The sequence below is a fragment of the Gymnogyps californianus genome, chromosome 2 (assembly GCF_018139145.2).
Source record: "Gymnogyps californianus isolate 813 chromosome 2, ASM1813914v2, whole genome shotgun sequence".
Classification (NCBI taxonomy): Eukaryota; Metazoa; Chordata; class Aves; order Accipitriformes; family Cathartidae; genus Gymnogyps; species Gymnogyps californianus.
Window position 1 is genome coordinate 132,319,812 of NC_059472.1, and position 22,068 is coordinate 132,341,879.

General features: G+C 40.6%; 1 protein-coding gene across 1 annotated transcript; it reads right to left on the reverse strand.

Annotated features, from left to right (window-relative positions):
• Nucleotides 1-1,527: 1,527 nt before the first annotated feature.
• On the reverse strand, nucleotides 1,528-20,495 carry GPNMB (glycoprotein nmb). The gene is made up of 11 exons (XM_050891674.1): nucleotides 20,389-20,495; nucleotides 15,254-15,403; nucleotides 14,395-14,538; nucleotides 12,884-13,063; nucleotides 11,620-11,778; nucleotides 10,839-11,147; nucleotides 9,511-9,633; nucleotides 8,681-8,783; nucleotides 7,571-7,776; nucleotides 5,020-5,107; nucleotides 1,528-4,190 (listed from the first exon to the last, which is right to left on the reverse strand). The coding sequence occupies exons 1-11, from the start codon at nucleotides 20,456-20,458 to the stop codon at nucleotides 4,037-4,039; spliced, it is 1,686 nt and encodes a 561-aa protein (XP_050747631.1). The 5' UTR covers nucleotides 20,459-20,495; the 3' UTR covers nucleotides 1,528-4,036.
• Nucleotides 20,496-22,068: the final 1,573 nt, after the last annotated feature.

The window sequence follows — 22,068 nt, forward strand, 5'->3', positions numbered from 1 at the left end:
GGCGCCCCCGCTCCTCTGTGGGAGTCCCGGTGTGGGGGTTTGGGTGTGTAGATCGGAACGTCGGGGCGGGCAGTGGCTTGGCCTCGCCGTCCCCGTCTTGCGCTCCTCGTCAGTGTTTTCTGAGGGGTGTCTGAGCCGCGAGGCGGTAAAAGGGGAGGGATCGGGGGGAAGGGACGGGACCTGGACACCGGTAACCGGCGTTCTGCTGAGGTGGTTCGTTGGGAAGCTGGAAAGGAGCAGACACAAAACGTGGGCGCTGCCATATAAATCCTATTCACGTATTCCAGTTCAAGTCTTGTGCCCCCTTTTAAAAGCTATGGTTTTGCCTAAAAAGCTGCAGCTGGTTTGAAACTAACACTTTTTTCTTGGGGAAGTGTATTTTACGTTTGTGTAATTCCCACATAGTGTTAATGGGTGCAGGGTAGTGGTCTGCCTATGTTTGTTTTGCTATGGAGAATTTGACAAGGGTTAAAAAGCTATGACCTAGGCAAGTTCAAGCATTTGTATTTACTGTGGGTGAAATGTGTTTCCCTCCACCCCCTTCCCCTGGAGAGTTGGCATTTACACTGACAGTAAAATAAAAGAATTACTGTTCAGACTGTTTTTCCCTTCCTCACCGAGTATGATGATAAAACAATGGTATTAAGACTTAAAAGGCATAATCTCGTGAATTATGAAGACCTGCAGTGATAAAAGCTTTAGCTTTAAAGTAAATCCGACTATGCTGTACAAGGCTGGAGGTGGTCAGTTATACTAATAGGCCACAGTGTCTGGATGTCTCTTGCAAAGTTTAGTTGGATTCCTCTACAATTCCTTCAGGGGCTGGTGTTTTTTAGCCTTAGTTTCAGCTTACAAATACTTTTGGTAAGGAAAAAAATGCTACATCTGATGGGTCTCTTAATTGTGTGCTATAAAAAGTGTTCAAGAAGAAAAGGGAGGAACAAAACAAGCGGTTTGAAATAATACTTCATTTAAAAATGTAATTTTTAACAAACTTGTTACCCAACTAATGTTTCTGTTTCTCTTGATGACATGTTTGAAAAGATGTTCTTTCTAAAGTTGATGTACATTTATGTTTGATGTCATTCTTTGATGTTATTTCTCCAAAGGGGATGCCTGAAACCTGTCTTGTAACATTTGCTGACATTCACAAATCTGTTGTTTGTCAGCTGTTCTTGCCTTTGAAGGACATGAAGTTCATTTGTATCCTGATCTGTTCTGAAATTGGGTTCCTCAGCTGTTGTCTGGTTGTTAAGAAAGTCTCCTTGCTTCTCAGGTTGGTGGTGCCATTGCTCTGAGTACACTTGAAGGGAGACTGCAAAAACGGCTAGATAACCAACAGTAGTACTAGATGCACGTAAGTGAACTAAGACTAAGGCAAATCCAGTTGTGTTTTCTGGAGGTAGATACTGTTTTGATTGGTAATTAGGCAACTCATCAAGTTGCTTATCTGACAGTATCTCTGAGACAAAGGAAATGTACTCTTTAAAATCATTAGATGGTTTATTTGTCAATGCAGCAGTTAGATTCGATTGTATAAAAGTAAAGATGTATGAAATGGAAGTTACAGCTGAAAAGGCAAAATCAAATTATAAAAAGTTAATATTCTAACATGATATTTAAAGGAAGATCATGCAAGCTATTCTGTATACTTAGGTTAAAGGATAAAAAAGTTCTTAAAGTATGCCCAAAAGCTGTTTTCTATGTAAAAGCTTAAGATGTCTCTGAGCTCCTAACATGCGGTGTTTTGCTGAAACAAGATGCTTTCTGCATATAGCCTAGGTCAGTGGTAGCCTGCGTCATCACTGATCCTAAGCGTTATAGCTGTGACAGATTTAATTTTTTCATGCTGCATTACAGGTCGTCTTAAGCTTTCCACTAAACTCCTGTCCTGCCTCAAGCCAGAGCAACAAATACAAATTGTGGTCCTTCCTGTCAGCAGTCTGACTGATAACAGAGGACATTACATTCAGGCAGCAATTTTGCAGGAAGTGTGTTTTCTGTTTCAGTCAGAGGATAGTTTTAGATGCCCAGTTGTGGTTAGACAATAGGATGTTACGTATAAGGAAGATGGAACAATGGCAAATATGGTGCTTTTAATAATACAACTGAAATGGTCACAAAAGAATTAAAATAATGGGAGAACTTGGAAACAAAAGAAGAAAAGAGGCTGTTGAATTTTAGAACTAAAGAACTAATCTCACATGTATGTTGGAATCAGCATTTTTTATATCCGTAAGTCATTTAAAGGTGTCCGTGCACACTGGGGAAGTGGTAGTGAAGACTAGATTCAGATTACAAATGACGAGCATTTGACAGGTCTGGTAAGATACCAGGAAAATATGTTTATGCTTATGTATCACCTCAGGAACTGAGAACAGCATGTATCAGAGATGTTCCAAGACACAGTAAATAAGCTAATTATATTGAAATACAGATCTTCAAAGAATTCAGTGTTTAGAAATGGATTGTGTAAGGTCATTTTCCCAGCCCCCAATTGAAAGTTAATTTCATTTTGATTATAACCTTTAATATTAACAGCAAAGCTCTTATGGAAAATGAACTATTTAAAGCATTTTTGGTCTCTTTTCTCATCTCAGTGAACCTTTTTAGCAACCTCTTCCCTTCTACAAATAAGATGCTCTCCTTTTCTCATCATCCAGTAATCCAGCCTTCAGCAGTTTGCTTCTGGTCTTGCACTGTGAAATGCCACGATGCAGAATGATGAGCATGTATGGCTAGAAGACCAGATCACTTGGGAAAGGCCTCAGCATGAGTTTTCTTAACACAGAATGGCAGCTAGAGTGAACAAGTGAAGGCACATCGATTTTGCAGAAGTTTACACTTTCTAAGCTGCATCATGCAAAAGCAGAAACTGGAGCATAGTGCTTTATTTATATTGGGGTTTTCATTTATGTGATTAAGTTGTCAAAGAGGGATGGAGGAGCAAGCAGAAATTAATGTAACTGTACAGCAGGAGAGAGAGGAATGAAAAGAGAAGGGGAAAAGGGAGTTGAATGCTACCCCTTCCTGCTAGAACCCTCGTTCTGCTGACCCTTGTACATGGAGCAGGTATCTGCCCTCTGGGGAGCGGTGGTGCCAGTCCACTGTCTCAAGACCAACAGAAACAAAGGAGGCAAAGACAGCATCAGCAATTGCATATAAGGATTTTACATGGGACTCAGAGTAAAAGTTTCAACAGGGAGAGCCAAGCAGACAGGCCTCATCTTGTTGCTCGGGTGTCTGTGGTCTAGTTTATAGTGAGACTCGTGCACTGGTAGCCATGTCCAGTAGGAAACTAAATGTGTCCAGCCCTGTTTTCTGGCCCCGAGGCTAACTGGCATGCAATGAGCTGCATCCATGCTATTGAACCCTGCAAAACAGGGTGGCTGCTGCCAAACTCCTGGTGGGGAACAGTGCCTCTGGTGGTTCCCAGAATCTGGGGTTTGCTTGGTGGGGAGCTAGCCCGCCTGGGGCAAGACTGTGCTAGGACCTCCTGAACAGTGTAACAGTGTCAACGGTTCAGTGCCAATGCCTGGGAATAGGCCATGGCACGTTTTATTCCACAGACATAACATGTGCCTGCCCCCCGTGTCTTTCTAGCAAAGGCATGAATGCTGCTAAGGCAGCAAGCAGCTATACTGGACTGTCTATTTAAGACTAAGTATTTACAAGGTGGTTGGTTTTTTTTTTTAATTAGCTTTTTTCCCCCCCCTCCAGATTATGGATCTGATTAGTTTTGCAGGTAGTTAACCTAGAAGTAAGAAAACCTAGATAAGGGGGTCTGTTAGTTATTCAGTAGAGTATATCCTAGATCACAAGCAAGAACAGCATGTGCTCAAAACTACCTCATTGTTTTCTATGAAGGACTATTTTAATATTTCTAATTGCACCAAGCCCCCAAAAGTTACCACCCCAATCTATACGTGCTTTTACCTTACCCCCTGGTTTTTTATAACAACAAGAAAACCCCATCAAAGTACAGTTCAGGTATGAGTCCTGTACATAATCTAATAGTCAGTGTTAGACTAAAGGTTTAAACAATGCCTGGTTTGCTTTTCAGCAGAGGATTTCTCTCGGTGCTACTAGGGAAGAAAATTGCTTTGAAATTGCTGAAGTAAGCAGTTAGACCCTCCTGGTTCTCTGCTTGTCCTGCGCTTCTCTCAATAGGCTTGTATTGCTTGTATCTCCTGCAAGGAATGTGCACAGTTAGTTGCTGAAAGACATTTAAATGAAAGGCCACATTTAGCATGTGACCAGTGCATAAGAGAACTAATCATGTATTCATAACATATATTCTCTCTCCTCCTTCCCTCTTCAATCCCATCTAATGGTTAACAGCCATAGGTCAGTAGTGGTGACTAAGGCCTGGTTAATGAGAAGTCTCCATTGCTCAGTGGAGTACTGTTGCTCTGTGGAGGAGTTTCTTTCTCACCACTGACTGTGAAGGGCGAGCATACTCTTGACTCAGGAGTCTTGGTGCAGTCTTAAAGTTTCATGAGAAACATCCAAGCTAATAATGCAGTAACATGTTAACTACTTTCCTGCATGCCCAGCACCTTTTTCACAAAGAATGTATTTGTCAATTATTTAATGAAGAATTTTGATGATTAATTCTTGATCTGTCAGTCATTCGCAAATGCTTCTCGTAAGAGTTTTAGAGCTAAATTAAATTTCTGTTTGTTAGGTTTTACTGCACGTATAAATCACATGATGCGGTTTGAGTTTGCGTACTGCTTACATGCAGTTCCCAGGCCTTCTAGTATTACTATTTGTGCTTATGAGCACAGAATGTAATTTTCTATTAAAGTCTTTTAACATTTGCATATTTTCTCGTGGTTTTGTGGCTTAAGCCAGTAATCTCATTTTCTTGAATATTTGCCAGAATATTTGTGAACAACAATAAAAAAGAAACAAAAATATAGCTAGTGCAAATTTAAGTTGTTGGTTTTGTTAATTTAAGCTAATATTTCTGACAGTTCCTTGAACTGTTTTTAATCCTAGAAACTAGCAACTTACTTGTAAAGGACAAAAGCACCAATGGCGGCAAACACTGCCAACAAACCAAGGAAGATAAAGACACCTTCTGTTGTTCCTGATGATGATCCTAGAGTTCAGAAAGTAGTTTGATTAAAAGTTAGCCTTGTTTTTACAGTGAAATAGATTTTCTAAAGAAAATGTCATTTTTACTTGATTGCTGTACAGATTGAAGTACCCTTAATACTTCTAATATGCTAAGCATTGGAGGCCAGTGACTTTAGCAGGAGGTGGTGCTTTCACATCCTAATTGGTTTAATTCTCGGTTCCACCAGAGTGTGAGTTGGGCTTTTCCAGTTTTCTCATATGAGCCATGCTCCTGAGACACGTGGCTGCCGTTCCAGTGTGGAAGGGAACGGAGGGTCTTGCTGGCACCCCACGAGGTGAGGCTAATTTGCTCCTTGCCAATTGCTGCGCTAGGGAAACATTTACGCTGAGAGTATAAGAGATGCAGTCTCTTTATAAGCTCTAATGTTAGAATCAGCTTCAGCTTTCTCTTAGGGATGATGGCCAGGGGGAAAGGGGATAAAAAAGGAGTTTCTTAAATGTTATTGTTTGTTGCAGTCCCATATGCTAAGATGGCAGAGTGTGACTGAGAGCTTGATGGACTTAGGCTTGTTTGCCTTATGCAAGAGCTGAGGGCTCTGCTTTTTTAATGTGCTCATTCTGGGAAATTAACTTTGGGCTCTGCCTGTCATTGAACTCTGCCTTCTGGTTTGCCATCAACCATTTCATTCACATCTACTCCTAATTCCATCGTATCGGATGGAAGAAGCCAAACCATTACAAGTATTTTTTTTTTAATTTGTGTTAAATAGCTTAATTTTCCAGTCCACAGGCTGTACCTTTATTGAGTTTTCTGACACTGAGATGCATTCTTGGTCCTCATATTAACAACAGTGTTTATACAGCAAAGTAACCTAGAGGTGTATGTTGGCTTACTTTTGCAGTTATTAATTTATAATTGCTGTCTATGAAAATCAAGATATCAAATCTGGGTTTACCATTTACTTGGTACATGTGCCTCATGTATTTCTCAGTTTGTTGATACAATTGTTTGTGAAGGCTTGACCTCATTCCTAGTTTACACAATATTTTTGCTGAGGCTGTAGGGATTTACCTTATTTTATGAATAAGGTAGGTCGTTGGACTACTCTGCAAAGCAACACATACTGATAGGATGGGTCTAAATCATAGGACTGCAACCCATTCAACAGCAGTTTAAGCAAGTTAAGAGCGGATGTTTTGTGCAATGCCTGCATAACCCAGGCACAGTCCTGCCAAATTTCAAGCGCCAGATGTTTAGGCACCAAATACTCAGGCACCAAATTATGGGATTTTCAGAAATTCATAAATACTTGCCTTCTCTTGAAATGAGTGGAAAATTGTGGCACGTGAGAAATGTTTGCAAACGTTAGATGGGCTCCCCCAGAAGGTGACTCAAAGCAGCAACCTCTCTTAGATCCTAGTTCTGCTTTGATTATAGCAGAAGCCCCAAAGTACAACTTAGCTTTGCCCTCTGGAGGAAACCTAGGAAGACCAGCCTTGTTGGGCTAAAGTTAGCCTCTGTGAATACAGTTTTGAAAAATCCTACTGCATGCTTATTTTCATCTTTAGGAGCCTGAATGCACTTACAGGTCGGGCATTGTGCCTTAGTCATCATGAACTGATTTTGGTACAGCTAAATTTATACCTAGATTAAATAAAATCAGCCAAAAATACTGTGGCAAATGACTGCAAAGGGTGAGTTGCTTGGCTGATAGTAATTAAAGAGTTCAGAAGAGTCACTAGGACATTGTAGTGGGAGGTCAGGAGGACAATGAGTGGGAGCAGAGAGACAGCATGATCAGTTAGACTTCTGACTGAGGCTGAGTTTAATACCTGGTTCTGTCAAAGACTGCTTGGATAACCATGAGCAAGACAGAGTGACACTTATCCAACCAAAGGTAAACCTCCTGTTCTGCTATAGTCACCCTCGGCAGACTCTATAGTCAATGAATGTTACACAGATCTTTCCAGAACCTGATTTGTCTTATCCTCGTGTAGAAATAGAAACCTGGTCAAGGTCAGTGGGCTACAAAGAGGGCCCAGGGCAGCCGGCTCAGCTGCAGACTTTGATTCTGTCTGAAGTGAGCTGAACTCCTCTCTGTTTCTCCTATTTCTCCATGTGTGGAGTAGGCAGGCTGGCATGTCCCCCACCTGCTTTTCTGCCCAACAGAGTTATTCTGTGGAAAAATACATTATGGCTTAAGAACTGTTCATATTCTGTGATACTGAAGGGTTTGTATAATTACTGTACTCATTGGATCGTAAACATAAATCAAACCAAGTTCTAACATCTAAAATTCCCGTAGGGAAAGAATCGTGTCTTTATCTTTGCATGGACTCTCACACAAGCTGGCGCAGTCTCAGCTGAGGCCTCCAGGCGTAATAAAAACCCCATATAAATTCCTGTGCTTTTCCCCCCTGCAGGGAAATGACCACAGGGAGACGCTATTCACAGCCGACCCGCATCTGCTCTGTGTGGACTCACCTCCATTTACGGAAATCAGCGCGCTGGCAAGGGCTTGACTTGTGTCATCCCCCAAGGTGATGTTTATACAGTATGTTCCAGGTTCCTCAAAAGCTCTCCTGATGGTGAGTAAGCATTCATCAGTGACGACAATGGGGTCGCATACCACACTCTTGGACACCTGGCAAGTGGGATCAGAAACTACTGTGCAGACATCTGTGGGGAGACTGGGATTGGAAGAGAGAAGACATTGCATCTGTGGAGTCCTGTTAGCCCAGTTCATAGACACATTGCACTGATGCCCCAGTTTTATGCTGGTGCCTGTTTACTGAAATCAGTGGCACTATAGTGATTTAAGAGTGTTTTATTAATACATTATATATATATTTTATACATACCTATACATTTATATATACATACATGTGGATTTTATATAAAATGCATATATACAATCCATAAAATTATCTGCTTGTTTTACATATCATTTAACATTTTATGGTGATCACAGAATTACCTGCCTCAAATCAGCTTATAAAGTCCATTACCTTTAATACACATCATTAAGAAAGGAATGCAGATTCTTATATGTAGTATCATGTGCCGAAAAAGTAAATGCTAACTTAAGAGAGGTTAATTGTTTTCCAGTTGCATTACCAAGACGACTCTTGTACTTCTCAGTCTTCTCAACTCTAATTCCCTTCTAGGAGCTAGGAATATTAGTGCAATGTTTTCGTATCCAAGAAATTGCTTGGACATACCCATTTACTCTAAGTGTCAAAAAATCATGGCCAAAAAGAAAGTTTCCTTCCAGTTTCAGCAGACTGCTTCCCATTTTACAGTAAGTGCTGAAATCTTGTCTTGGCCAGGAAAATATAGAATTGTTTCTCCCCACTATCTAGTTCTCTTGTTTTTACTGAGACTTGATATTTGTTCTGAATCCTAAGAGCCTGGCAGTAACCTCTGTTGCCATAGTTTACAAATGAGACTTGCATTCTCTTTAGTTCCAGTCAAGAAACAGAAACACTGCAGTTCCCAACTTTTGTTCATGCAGCTGCATCTAAGTGCAGACAGCGTTCCAGCACCTAATTATTTTTAAAGAGGGAAGACTGACAGTTTCATTCACACACTTACCTCCCCTGGCAGGTAACAACAAAGTCAACCAGTGAGTTTTCAGCTTGACTTTCTGTCATCTGGATGCTCATCATCTGAATAATATTTACCTCAAGAATTCCCTCTGGGAAAGGAAACAGATGTCAATGGTAGGACACATGACAAGCTCTGAAGTCTGTGTGTACAGAACCTCAAGTGTTTGGCTGATGCTCAGTTCAGGTCTTGTTTTCCATAGCCTCCTCCCTCCCTTAGCACTCCTTTTGAAGGGTTTGAAAGCTGAAAATTTTTCCAGTGCTTTCCCTGTGAGGCTGCTCCTTTCTGCTCTGCTATATTTTTCCATTTATTATTATTTACTTATTTATTTTACTAAATCACTTCCCTGTTCCACTACCCATGACTTCTGTGCATGCCAAGGTCAATTCAACTTTTTGTGACCCCCCAGGCCAGTATGCTTCAGGTGTGGCAGGTTCAGAAGCTGATGATATAGAAAGTTGTGACACGGTGCACATCTCCACCAGCCATTTTCCAGCCCAAGTGCCTGGAAACACCACATGTAGAATGGGGGCAGCCATCAGCAGGCATCCAGACCAAGGCCCAGCCTCACGTGTCTGAAACCAAGGGGCCATAACCTCTGCTGCTAGGTCCTGGCAGAGCGTGTAAAGAAACCAAAGTCAGCCAGTTAGCTGTCTGTACATTAATCTTTAAAAATGTCAGCTAGGTCCAAGAGAAGGATCTTATTGTGGGTCTCCCGTATTTGATAAAAGGGAGCCTAAATAAACATTATCGTTACCATACATTGTTGTACATTATTAATCCCATTCCTCTGTTCAGGTGTTGACCCATGTCCTTACCTACAAGAGAGATACCAGTTCTATAGTATCCATTTCTGTAAATGTGACAACCTCCATCAGGATTGTCTTCCATTGACTCGACAGTGGTAGAAGAGTCTGAATCAGAAGATGCTCCGGTCGTTACTGTTGAGTTGAGGGAGAAAGAATAGATACGCAGCTTTAGAATAAGTTCTGCTTAGAGGTATTCTGAACATGGCCATAAGTTTCAACTGCATTCATTACATAGGTCATTAGTGACTTTGGTTTGCAGCTGTACACTCATGTATGTATCTGTATGGGATCATGGTAATAAGCCTTAAAGAAAACACACATGCCCAGCTGTAGAACCCTGGAGTGGCCTGGGTAGCCTCACTCTAAAAGCCACCTTGCTAGTCACCCATCTCTCTGAAATAAAAGTGAGACTGCAAGGTTTGTTATAATTAAACACTTCTTTAAAATTCCCAAATCAATTATAGAAGAAATCCAAAGGCCAATAAAAGGTTTAAAATGCTCTCTTTAAAAGCAGGTTTTTCCCCATTGCTCTACATTACAGCTAGTGGAAAAATGAAGAGAGGAAGTGGTGAAAATTATGGCTTTCCTTTCATTTTTCATTCTCACTCAACATTTTGGTAAAAGCACATATTAAAATTCTGAAATTTGAAAAATATAGCCACATTTACAATTTAATAGTAGTAGTAGTATAACTACCCAGGCTGAAACTGCAGGCCTTTTGCAAACCTTAAAACCCTCTGAGATGATAAACCAATGCTGAACATAATGAAAGTTATTCTGAAATATGATAGTGCATAAATTTAAAGTGGAAAAGCCATTCTGGGTTAATGCCATGTGGAAATCCCATAGTTTGGAATATGAGTAAGTTTTTTCTAGTTCAATCCAATCTCATTTAATTTTGGTTGGAAGTTAATGCAAACCAGAAAGGAACTGGCTGTAAGAGTGTTCTGAAATACTTGTTTCTCACTTAAAATTTACATCTTGCCTCAGAAGATGACCCTGGGTAGGCAAGGCTAAAACCACTTGACCTGGTGTGGTAGAGGGTATAAAAACAAATTTATATGTACTGCATGTCAACCTGAAGACCTCTGTATGCTGTCACTGTGGTGGTAGAACTGGATGTGTAATGTGTTAAATGTGTAAGTGATGCCTACCATAGAATCATAGAAGAGTTTATGCTTATTGATTCTGTCTCTAAACCAATTTATAGAGGGTTTGCAGAGCCTTGCAGCTCTTTCATTGATGACAGTAAAACTTCTAAAGATATGAACTTAAAATACCAGAAATTAGAGCTTTAGCGTAGCTCCTAATATCACTGCTGTTCAATAAACACTTACCTGCTGAGGTGGGCAGTGGTACAGTGGTTGTTACTGGCCTGCAAGGTACAGGTATAATGGCTTGGACGGTTAAATTCAGAGTGAAGTTTCCTTGCAGAGTATAGGTGTGAGATGTAGTGGAACTGCTGACTACAAATAAGCCACTTCCATCTCCGAAGTTCCACTTGTAGGAGATGGCAGAATTATTAAGATAGTAGCTGGGATCATGGATCTTCACATCAAATGTGATTGGTGAGTCTTTGATAAAAATGGAGTCTGAGATGTTGCGGTCATGTTTTTGGAACATACTCACAAATATTGGAATTTTGTCTGGAGGGGGGGAAAAAAAGAAGTAAATAAATAAAGCATACATACATAAATAAAGCAAACAACAAACAGCTCCAAAGTCTCTGAACAGCAACAGTCAGAATGTGAGACATTAATATCTTTAACATGTGTTTCTACTTTGATTTGGTTTACTGATCTGAGGAGTGAATGTCAGTAGGAAACAGTTACCCAGAAAAGTATGGGAACAAATGAGGAATCACAGGCATCTGTGGAAGATTGCATTTCCTCTCGGAAATAGTTTTTCATTACAAAGTAGAGGTGTCGCAACTGAGCTAGATACAAAGGTAAATTACACTACTCAAGGCAATTTACCAGAAATTCCACATTCATATTAAAAACTTTTCTCAGGCCAATGTCTTCTTTTCATGCCAGATGATGCTTGTGCTAAATTCTTTTAACAACTGAACAACAAATATCCCCACTATTTTATTACAGTTTATTCCAGCACACTCACCTGTTACAACGTAAATGGCACTTGCTCTTGCAATTGGAACGTATGCTGAGAGCCCTCTCCTGTAAATGGATACTGCCATCACGTGTTTGCCAAGAGTGATATTTGCTGTGTTGACTGAAAACGTTGCTGATGATCGTCCAGTTGTTTGGTAGTACTGACCTGAAACAGAACATGAACGTATAATATGTTTTCCCCTTCAGCCTAGCTACAACTTGTTTTAAGAGAAGCAGTATCTCTGTGAATCTTGGATTGTCTAAATCAAAATGAATAGTTTAGAATTGTCTTTCGGTTATCTGGCAGGTGTTTTTGGAGGACGGAATACTTTTACAATGTGTTTACTCCCATTATTTCTGTGTTTTTTCAAAGGTGTCAGAAAGGTGTCCCAAATTTCACTAATCTAAGAAAAATTGACCATGGCATCTACATCTTTCCAAAGCAATTACATTACATTAAGTCATTAAGATTATGTAGTGGATGGTGTTACCTCTTAGACATTTTAAGTGATCTTGTGTTTGTACTCTTTCAGTGTAGCAAGAAGATACTATACCTCTTGCTTCATACCCTAGAGCCATTTGTGTACATTTGCTTATTTGTCTTTGTAACAGCTGATTGAGGTAGGTAAACAGTATCACCTCTATGCAAAATTTGGGACATCATTATTATTATACTCATGCTGATACTGATGATAATACTGATTTAGCCAAGCTAACTTAGGATACTAAGATTTAGTATGTAGCCAATGTCAGGAATAGCCCAACCGTTACATACTGAGGAGCTGGAAACGCTGAAAATCAGCATCTGTGACCACATCAGTACCACACAGTCGGTGGCAGTTTTCACCTCCCCAGAGGCAAGAAGTGCTGCACTGTTAAACGGATCTGAAGATATACAGCGCTATGGTCTCTCTTAAATTTAAGAATCTGAAGTGGCAGTGAGCGGTCAACAAATCATCTGACTGACCTGCTCGGACCCTCTGTTTTCCTAGAAAAGGATCCTGAGTACTACTGAAAGGAAATTAATTTTCTTCAGTGGTAATACTATGAATGCAGATTTAAAGAGAATCTCCTGGTAATCCATGATTTCCAGACCGAACAGCTGATGGCCTCTCTGGAAAGCAGGGAATGAATTCGGGATCTCCACTCAAGAGTGTGGAATCCTTTTTAAAGGACTTTTAATAAAACATACTTGACAAATGAGTTAGTGTACAGAGTGAATATAAGTTTTGCGGCATCAGACAAACCAAGGGATGTGTTGCAGTACTAACCAAACGTGTGAAACACGTAGACAAAGTTCCTTCTCCTCCAGCCAGGATAATGAGGGAAAGGTCTCCCATCTGGGAATACATTATGACTGTGGTTGCTTGTGCAGTTTTCCCAGCCACAGTTGTCAATCCATTCAGTCCAGTTGTAGACGTAGACTTGCTGATCCTGGGAAGCTGGAGGATCTGAGTGTAGAAATAGGACATGTTCCCGGTCAACTGACAAATGTGCAGAAAGTCAGGAAACAGGAGGCATGCACCCCAGGTTACAGCAGTTATTGCACTTAAACAACAGTTTAAGTGGGGTATTTTTAGACTGACATTAATTTTTTCTAAGATTGTGCTTTGTTTGGTTTTTAATGTAAACACTGAATTGTTCTGGCTTGGCATTGTTTTATTTAGAAGCTTAAAAAATTTTTACTGTCTCATGGACCAGACACAATTTAAAATTGCTTGCCCAAAACTTGCTGTCGACTACACATGATGCTACTGTTTCACTGGAGTTAGTGGGGCTACCTGAACATTTGGCAAGTAGAATCTAAAATTTTAAGTAGAAATAGCAGCCGTGGAAGCACTGTGAGGAAGTGACTTAGTTTATTTTGTCAGAAAAGTTTTCTGTGGCACGTTTAAATAGCTTAGACATGAATTTCAGTTCCTTTCTGAACAATAAATACCCAGTTTCTTTCCCCAAACAGCACAACAGATATTAAATAGAGAATGGATATCAGCAGTTAACAAAACATTAGACAGTCAAAAAGTAGAACTCAGGCTGACAAAAAATTTGCTGATATGCCTTGATATGAAAATTACTTTGATTAGTAAAAAAATTCGTTGAACATTTATGTATTCAGAGGAAGAAATGTACAACAGCCTGTTTCACTCTAGATCCAGCAGCTTCAGACATTGGAATTATGATAGGGTTTTTGCTCCACGTAACAGTAAATAAGATGAAAAAAGATGATTCTCTGATGAAAAGATTGCTTGATTTTTAAATGATTTATTTTCTTGTTTGTTTTTAATTCTTAAAATGTGGAAATGTGATATTTACTCTTTCTCGACGTTTTTTCAAGATGCAGATGATGGTTAGTGAGTTCTACAATTCCTAACTGAAAAAAAAAAATCTTAATTTTATAAATTGACAGCTTTATAAATTTGGAAGAAAACTATGTGACTGTGCAACCTTGTGACTGAGCTGAAAAGCAGTAACAGCTTTGTTAGGAAGCCAAATTAACGTCACTGTTTTGGGAAGGCAATTTTATAGTGAAGGCAAATCTTAAATTTACCTTAAATACCTGGTCATTATATATAGTGGGTGCAGAACAGTAAAAATACCACAGTGATCTTCTGAGGAAAGAAACTGGTGTGGCACAGGTTAGACACAAGTGTAGTTAGCAGTTAAAAGCAACATGGCTGTTGTTCATACGGTGCGCCTCTGATGTTTTCAAAGATTCATGACATGTTCACACCAGCACCATAGTCAGACGTGTGTATAGTGCAGGCAGATTGCCGTTACCTACCCTGGGTACAGTTTCTCTTGTATATTATGTTGCCATCACTATCTTCTTTCTGGCACTTGGGAAACTGGAGAGTCACAGCAAAGGTCACATTGGATCCTACCAGTGCTGGGCTATCAGTGTCCAATTTGGCTGTCACCCTTCCGCCTGTAGAAAAGAAAATTGGTCTTCAGTGCAGTAAAGGATGCATCAGAGCAGCAGCTGCCTTCCACTGTGCACTGTTTACATTAGAAATGCTTTATTGATTCCTGTTTCCAAGGGGTTTTGTGCTCCCAAGTCACCTGCACTCTTATCAAAACCCCAACTTAGAACAATCAGAGGGACTCATCATATCCCCCCACATCACTTACTGGTCTGTCATTCATTTCCTTCTTAGAGCTAAGAATATGTTTTCTTACCCATGGGGGTCAATATATTCCAAACGAAAATATTTTTGTTTCTCCCCAGGGATACAGCCTTTAGACGTCAGCTCAGACCAGGTGATAATAAACAGGGTCTTCACTGAAGTTGTCAAACTGAAGCCAACAACGCCCTACTGAGGTAGCAGTTGAAGCTACCTGTCCTGTAGGGCGTGTTTCAAATAATGGATTGTCCTAGAGCCCTGGTCATCAATACTTCTTAATAAGTATTAATGTCTGAGACTATGAGTCATGGGAAAGCATTTACTGTAACAAATCACTGTTCTTCTTCCTCAGACAACGTACTGGGAACGGTGTCAAAGCAATCGTCTCTAATTTGCTGTTCCTTGCAGCAGCTGTGGATATTGCACCTGTGAAAAAGCACTATAGCACCTGCACTCTTCTATGAGGTGAATTTCCTGGCCAATTTTCTCAGTGTCTTTGAAATGCAAATGTGCGATCACCTTTCCAGCAGTCCTTCCATCTGGGATCTCCTTCTTCCCAGAAAGGATAAAGCTTTTCGTTCCATATATTTTGATCACTAGACCAGCCTTGTAGCGTCTTGTAGGATGTGACAGGAGAAGTTCTTCCATGGCTTAGCACATCTTGAAACCCTAGAGAGAAAAACAAACATGCAATGTAATAGCATTTTTCCTACCACCCTATAAAGACATTGTTTTGTGCTGAACAGCCTTGTTAGTACAACTATATTCTTGTAGTGAGTAGAAAACTCTTCACCAGTAGAAAGTTATGGAATTTTATCATCACAGCTATAAACGCTTACATCAACTATAACCAACATAAAGACAATTCCACCACTGACAGACTGACATTTTTCTACATGCACTATTGCAAGCTTTCCAGAGAAAGAATAAAAAGGTTTACAACATTTTGACTATATCAGAGCAGTTGTTTGTATGAATGGACATAACCCTGCAACAATCAGGCTAGTTGTACAGAGGTTGCTTGATTGCTGACTGCTTTGTGCTTGCCTGGTAATAAATCTATGAGTAAAAGGCTAACAGGATAAATTCACTCTGTGTCTGAGTTGTGCTCTAGTGGAAGTTATGCCAGGAATTAATTCTGACCCAGTGAAGCTTCTTTGGTGAGTTGGCTGGTGGCTGGTTTGGTGGTTTGGGTGGGAGGGGTGGAACCAATTGTAACAAAAGGCGGTATTTCCAGAAAAGGAAATTTAGAGCTGAATAGTAAATTGAATGTGTTTATAATATAACAACAAAAACATATTAGCTTCATGCCTATTACTTTAAAATGGCTCAGATATTAAATAACTTTAATAACCTCTTTCTTCTCATACAAATGATGGGCTCAAACTTTTCCCAGGCCTTCTAGGATCCCTCTTTCTGTCACAAAGCACATATAATGAAAAGCAAAATAAATATCCAAGTAACCTGTAGGAACATGTCAACCACTGTAGGATGCCATATAAAAATATGTTCTTAAGTAGGCTCGTAGGCAGAGTTCCATTAAAGCCTCGGGGCTTTAAACAACTCTGTCATGTTAATCAGGTAACTGCTGGGCGTGCCATTCTGTCACAACATCAAGGGAGTTAGGATTTCTGCTTTTCATGGCTTTATTTTAAAGGTAGCTGATGCTGAATGCTTCTGAGATTTATACCCAAGTGCAACACAGAGCTGGATGACTTCAAGGAAAATGCAGAGACCTGTAAGAAGGGCAAGAATGGCCCTGTGTGCTGTAACGTAACTGGCTGTGTTGGAATTTCTCCGAGTTTTGGAAAAGGCACAGAGCAGGTGTAGCCAGTCTAAGCACGGTCTTTATGGGCATGTGACTCCTAATTTTACTGCAAGGGAGAACCAGAGAAACAGCGCTGAAGAAGAGGCAGGAGCTGCTTTCTCTTGATGTTTTATTGCCCAGTGAGATTTCTGCTGGGCAGGAAAGACATCCCTTGGCCAGTCCCATCTCAGTGGTCACTCTGAACTGATGCTGGTAGCTCTCTCCCCAGTCTTGAGGACTGAAAGGTTCGAGGAAAAGAACAGATTTTGCACTTGGAGACATATTCTCCCACGGTCTTTTGCCCTACAGGAACTCCCCACGGTCTCACTTAAATCACTTGAATCAAGTCTTTCCTGCAGATTTAATATATTTTGATGTGAGCAAAGCATAACATCATGACCGGTATTTACTTAATGGCCAGTATCACATGCTGTATTGTTTTCAGTCTTGGTCAGAAGAAGAGTTGGGTAATGTTGTCCTTCAGAAACTTTTCTCAGGAAAAAAACAGATTAGCAACTATAAAAGTATTTCACAAAGGCTTATCAAGTTCAGTTACATTTTAGGTCATTAAATTAATGTGTCATCTTATTTGAAAGTAAGTGGCTAGGGATTTTTCCTAGTTTCTTTTTCCCATTCTCTTTGATGTTATCTAAATATTATTTAATGAATAAAAATGTTTTGTTTTTGTCAGATCAAAACATTTCAATCATTGGTTTTTTCCCAAATGCTCAATTCATCAAAAAGAGCGGGAGCACTTCTAATTTTATAAATGCTTTTAATTTTGAATTTTCAATAACAATCCTTGAATTCAGAAGTCATTTTCTTGTCCAGCTTTGGTAATAACTGTGGTCACTGCTTCTAAATCACAAGCTCCTTAGGCATTTCTGTGCCTCCCTGATGTGCTTTGTTTAATAAAACATTTCACAAGCTTCAGGACAAGACAAAGACATTTTTTCAGATGAGCAAAGACTTCAGCACTAGTTTCTCTAACACATGGAACTGAAGATTTTCAGTTGCTGAATTTAAAGGAACAAAAAGCTTTAATGTATTTCTTCTTTAACAATGAAAAACACTCAAGAACAGATGTTGGTCACAACCAAAATTAGAGCAGTTCAGTTCAAAATAGACAGAGTAATACTATACTCCAAGGAACTGATTACTGTAATAGTTTTGGTGAGGTGATCATAGGAGAAAAGATCTTATACTCTGATTGACTTTCTTCTTTCTCATGCTGGTTTTCATTTTGGTGAAAAATGTAGCAAAGACAAGAAGCTCAGCATTTCCTGTGATAGTGTGTTAGCCATGAAAGAGAGAATGAAAGCCAATGTTAGAACAACAGCAATAAAAAGACGACCCAGCTAAAGAGGAGGGAAGTGTATTAGAAGTAAAAAGGCTGATGTTATGGCCAAGCTAAGGAGACAGAAAATAATGTAAACTTTCTAAAGTTACATATAGAAACATAATAAAGCAGGACCAAAAAGAATTTGAGGAACAACTTGCAAAAACATAAAAACTACTGATTAATCTTTTTTTCAAATACAAAAGTAGTGGAAAGCTCGCCAGAAAGTCTGTAGGGCCAAAAAATGATATAGATACAAAAGAAGCATTCAGGGAAGATAAAGGGATAGCACGAAGTCAAATACGTTAGTTTACATTTTCATTCACAAAGGAGGAACATAAGAGGTTTCTGTGCTAGAATTTTTCTTTACAATGATGGGGAATCTCTCTCGAAATGAAGTGTTGGCACAAAAAAGAATTATAGAACAAATCAACAAAATGAAGAAGTTGTCTAGATAGGATGGCTCAAAAAGTATGGAAGTTATTCAAGAATGAAATAAATGAGCTATTAACCATAGCATGTAACATCTTGCTTAAAACTGCTTCAGTGGCTGAGAAACTAAAGTTGGCAAATGTGATGACAGTTTTTAAAAACACTTCCAGGGAAGATTTAGAGGATTACAAAACGTTTGAGGCTCAAATTGGAGAAGCTGGTAGAAACAGCAGTGAAGAACAGAATTAGCAGATACAGTGGATTAATATGATATGCCATAAAAGGAGTGCATTCCTCACAAATATATTCGAGTTTCGCTGAGGGAGCCAGAGAGCATGGGAACAAGGCTGACCTGCTTGTTATAGTCTGCTTGAGTTCCAGACAGCATTTGATGAGGTCCCTCGCTAAAGGCACATAAAGGAACTAAGTTACCATGGGATAAGAATGAAGGATTTCACATGAATAAATAATTGGTTAGGATATATGAACCAAAAGTTGTGAATAAGTGGCCAGTTTTCTCAATTGTTGAAATAATTTTAGATGTTCATGATCTGGAAAACAGGTAAACAGTAAAGTTCTTTAATCTGCTGAAGACAGCATCTTAAAGTAGTAGAGGGGAGGACTGTATGAGACTCTCAAGAATAAAACTATATGAAATTCAGCATAGTTAAATGCAAGTTTACTTACAGAACGAGGGGCTCTAAACTAGCTATTGCCACTCAGAAATGAGATCTCATAGCTTTACAGTTTTGAATGCAGTGCTCATTGGTAGCTGAAAAACTAGGAAAAGGCTAGACAGAGAACGAAGATGAAAATGTCATTACAGCATTGTATAATTCCATGTGTGTTCATGTCTTGAATACTGTATGCTGCTCTGTTCTCTGCAGCTCAAGCAGGGTAAAAGCAAACTGAAAAAATACAGAGAAAGGTGGTGAGGATGCTACAAAGGGATAGAATTGCTTCCATATGCGGAACAGCTAAATAGACTGTGTCTTGAGCCTGGAGAAGAGGTGACAGAGGAGAATATAAAAACTGAATCACGAACAGCATGGAGGAAGGAGCACTTTGTCACTATTTCTGAAAGTACAAAAGTTAAGGAGAATCAAATGAAACCAGCAGGTTACAGGTTCTAAGCGCTTGAAAGATATTTCTTCATGTAAGGCACAGTTAAGGTGTGAAATTTCTTGCTGGCAGGATGTTGTGTGTGCCAAAAATTTACACGGGTTGCAATCAAAACCCAAGTGCATAAGCGGATGGAAGAAAAGTCCAGTAAAAACTGTTAAATACAATGACTCTGCATCTGACGGACGCGGTTCTGGTGCTATAAATCTTCAGAGGCTGGGAAAGTGTCCTGAGTAAATACCAGTATACACTTGCCCAGTTATAGATCCCTTACTGTTTCCCATTGGAGACGGCTACAAGGCTAGATGGATGCTCAGCTGGACCTCAGCTTTTAAGGTCTTCAGTTTCCTTACTGTAAATTCTGGAATTTGAGCCTAAAATCCCATTTCTGGGTTCCCAGCCCTGAGCTCAGGGAGTCAATCTAAGACTTGAATCAAGCTGGGAGCCCAGAAAGAAGCAGAGGACCAGCCCAGTCCCTGCCCACCGTGGCTTGAGGATCCAATTCCTTGACTGAGCTCCCTGAATTTGGGGATCCACAGGTCTGGGTGTCCCGGCGGGGAGCACTGCCTCTGACCTGGCCTCTCCCAGCCACAGCTGAGCTGAGCAAACTGGGAGAAGTCCATTCTGAATCTGCTTTTTTAGCCACGCTTGAGCTGGGGAAATACTGTTAGAAATTTGTTGAAATGAGCCAAGTCTTAGCTCCGGTCAGCTCTATGTATCTGTGGAGTGCAGGAAATAGATAACTGAACAGCTCTCGGCATATTTCTCCAGCTGAGGTGACATTTCTACCCGGAGCCAGGCAACCCTGAGGTGGAGCTGGCTGTCGCCTATCGGTTCCCAAGCACAGCTCCAGCAACCGCTACACGTGCAAGGAACAGCTGTTTTTACCGCACTGGCTCAGGACATCGAACCCATGGAGGCAGGGAGAGAGGACGGGGTGAAGGAAACACTCACGTGTGGCGGCAGCACACAGCACCGCTTCAGCCAGGAGCAGGAATCCGAGGTGGCGGCGAGCACCGCTCATGGTGCCGGAGATCCTGCGTCGGCTCAGCACACGCAAAGGAGCAGAGAGTGCCCGGTGCCTGCACACGGTAACTCCTCCGGTCCCCACTGAGAAGTGAGAATGAAGTTTCTCCGCTGCTTTGCTCTCCGATTAAATGAAGGGCCCCAGGACTCATCATGTGATGGAATTAAGCAGAGATGCATGATTTTGTCTTCAGCTTCTTTCAGCTCATGTGCTTATGACTCACTCCCTTTGCTTTCAGCATTCCCTGGGATTTCTGAGAGACCTGTTTCGAGCCACACCATTTACCTCGCAGGCATTTTTATACTAGTTTTGCACTATGATCAATTTTCGTACTTAATTTGTTTTTAAATTAGGAACGTTTATTTCCAGAAATCCAAATTAACTCTTGCCCCAGCCTGATTTACAAGTGTTACTGCAACAGCTCACTGCATTTGATGGACCCATCACTACTTAACCATGTGTCTCTCCCCACATGCTGGGCAACAGCTGCAAACTAAATGGAGACTGGCCAGTTCTCACATCCCTGGACTTGGCTCCCGATCAGAGTTGATTGTTAAGGAAAATGTTATTTAAACATTTAGTGGGCACATGTGTGTACCATCCGACCACGGTTGCACAATACGATGTGCCCATGGTTAGAGGTGTGATCACAGACCATATGTAGTGATGGCCAGTCAATATCGAGCTCACAAGTTGCCATGACCTACACACAGACAAGTACTTCATTGTATATACTTCATGGTGTGTAGAGATAAAGGAAAAATAGACTTTGCTGCCCAACCTAATAATGAGGTATAACCAATGGCTCAAGAGGAGTAGGGCAATCCAGGCAGATTGGCAAACCCTGCACTTAGTGGTTCAAATTCAGGTTCAACATGCTTCACCATCCCAGGTGTTCTTCTGCAGGCAGTGCAGCAACGGAATTTTGTTGCAGCCCTGGCAGCCTCATGAAGTTTCTTGCTTTTGTTTGCAGCAAAGAACAAGCTTTGGTGAGAGGACGTGGCATATAAGCAAGTACGGTCCTCAAGACAGGAGTTCAGTAGTGGTTTCAGTGATCCCAAAGTATAGCACTGGCAAGTGAGACACTGGCTAGCCAGAAACCAGCAAGCTGGGCAACACTAAACCATTTTTATTTTGGGCAGGGCAGGTGGAAGTCTGTAAGTCCAAGGCACTGTCAACAGAATGAAGAGATTGCCCAATGGAAGGAGATTTCAGAACTGTGACTACTTATTATTTTTATTTTTTGATTTGTTCTTAGTTTCTTCCATTTTTCTAGCATTTTCTATTAGCTGTGTAAGCAATTGTCACTACCTGGAGCGCTCCAGCCAGCATTTCTCTCAGTAACTCAGGCTCTGATGTCCAGTCCTGTGCGTCTTGCATATGTAGACTCCGTGCTTCAGCACCCTCCTGGCTGGAGCCAACCCTCCCTCCTACTGCCAGCCAAGGAAAAGGGTGAAGGCAATAGCTTTAGGGATACCAGGCTTGTTTAAACTAAGCTCTCATTATCTGGCAGAAAGGAGAGGGAGCATAAATCAAAGTCAAAGCTGTGACTGACTATGCAAAAAAATCATATGACTGCAGCGTCCTCATGTGATTGTTGCTTTTTT

What these genes read in the sequence shown, in the direction of transcription:
- GPNMB (XM_050891674.1), bottom strand. Translation starts at nt 20,458, where the DNA reads ATGAGCGGTGCTCGCCGCCACCTCGGATTCCTGCTCCTGGCTGAAGCG. An exon ending in TGCCATTTACGTTGTAACAG is followed by an intron (nt 11,148 to 11,619) that starts GTGAGTGTGCTG and finishes CCCCCCCTCCAG; the next exon opens with ACAAAATTCCAATATTTGTG. An exon ending in GCTGATTTCCGTAAATGGAG is followed by an intron (nt 5,108 to 7,570) that starts GTGAGTCCACAC and finishes TCTGAACTCTAG; the next exon opens with GATCATCATCAGGAACAACA.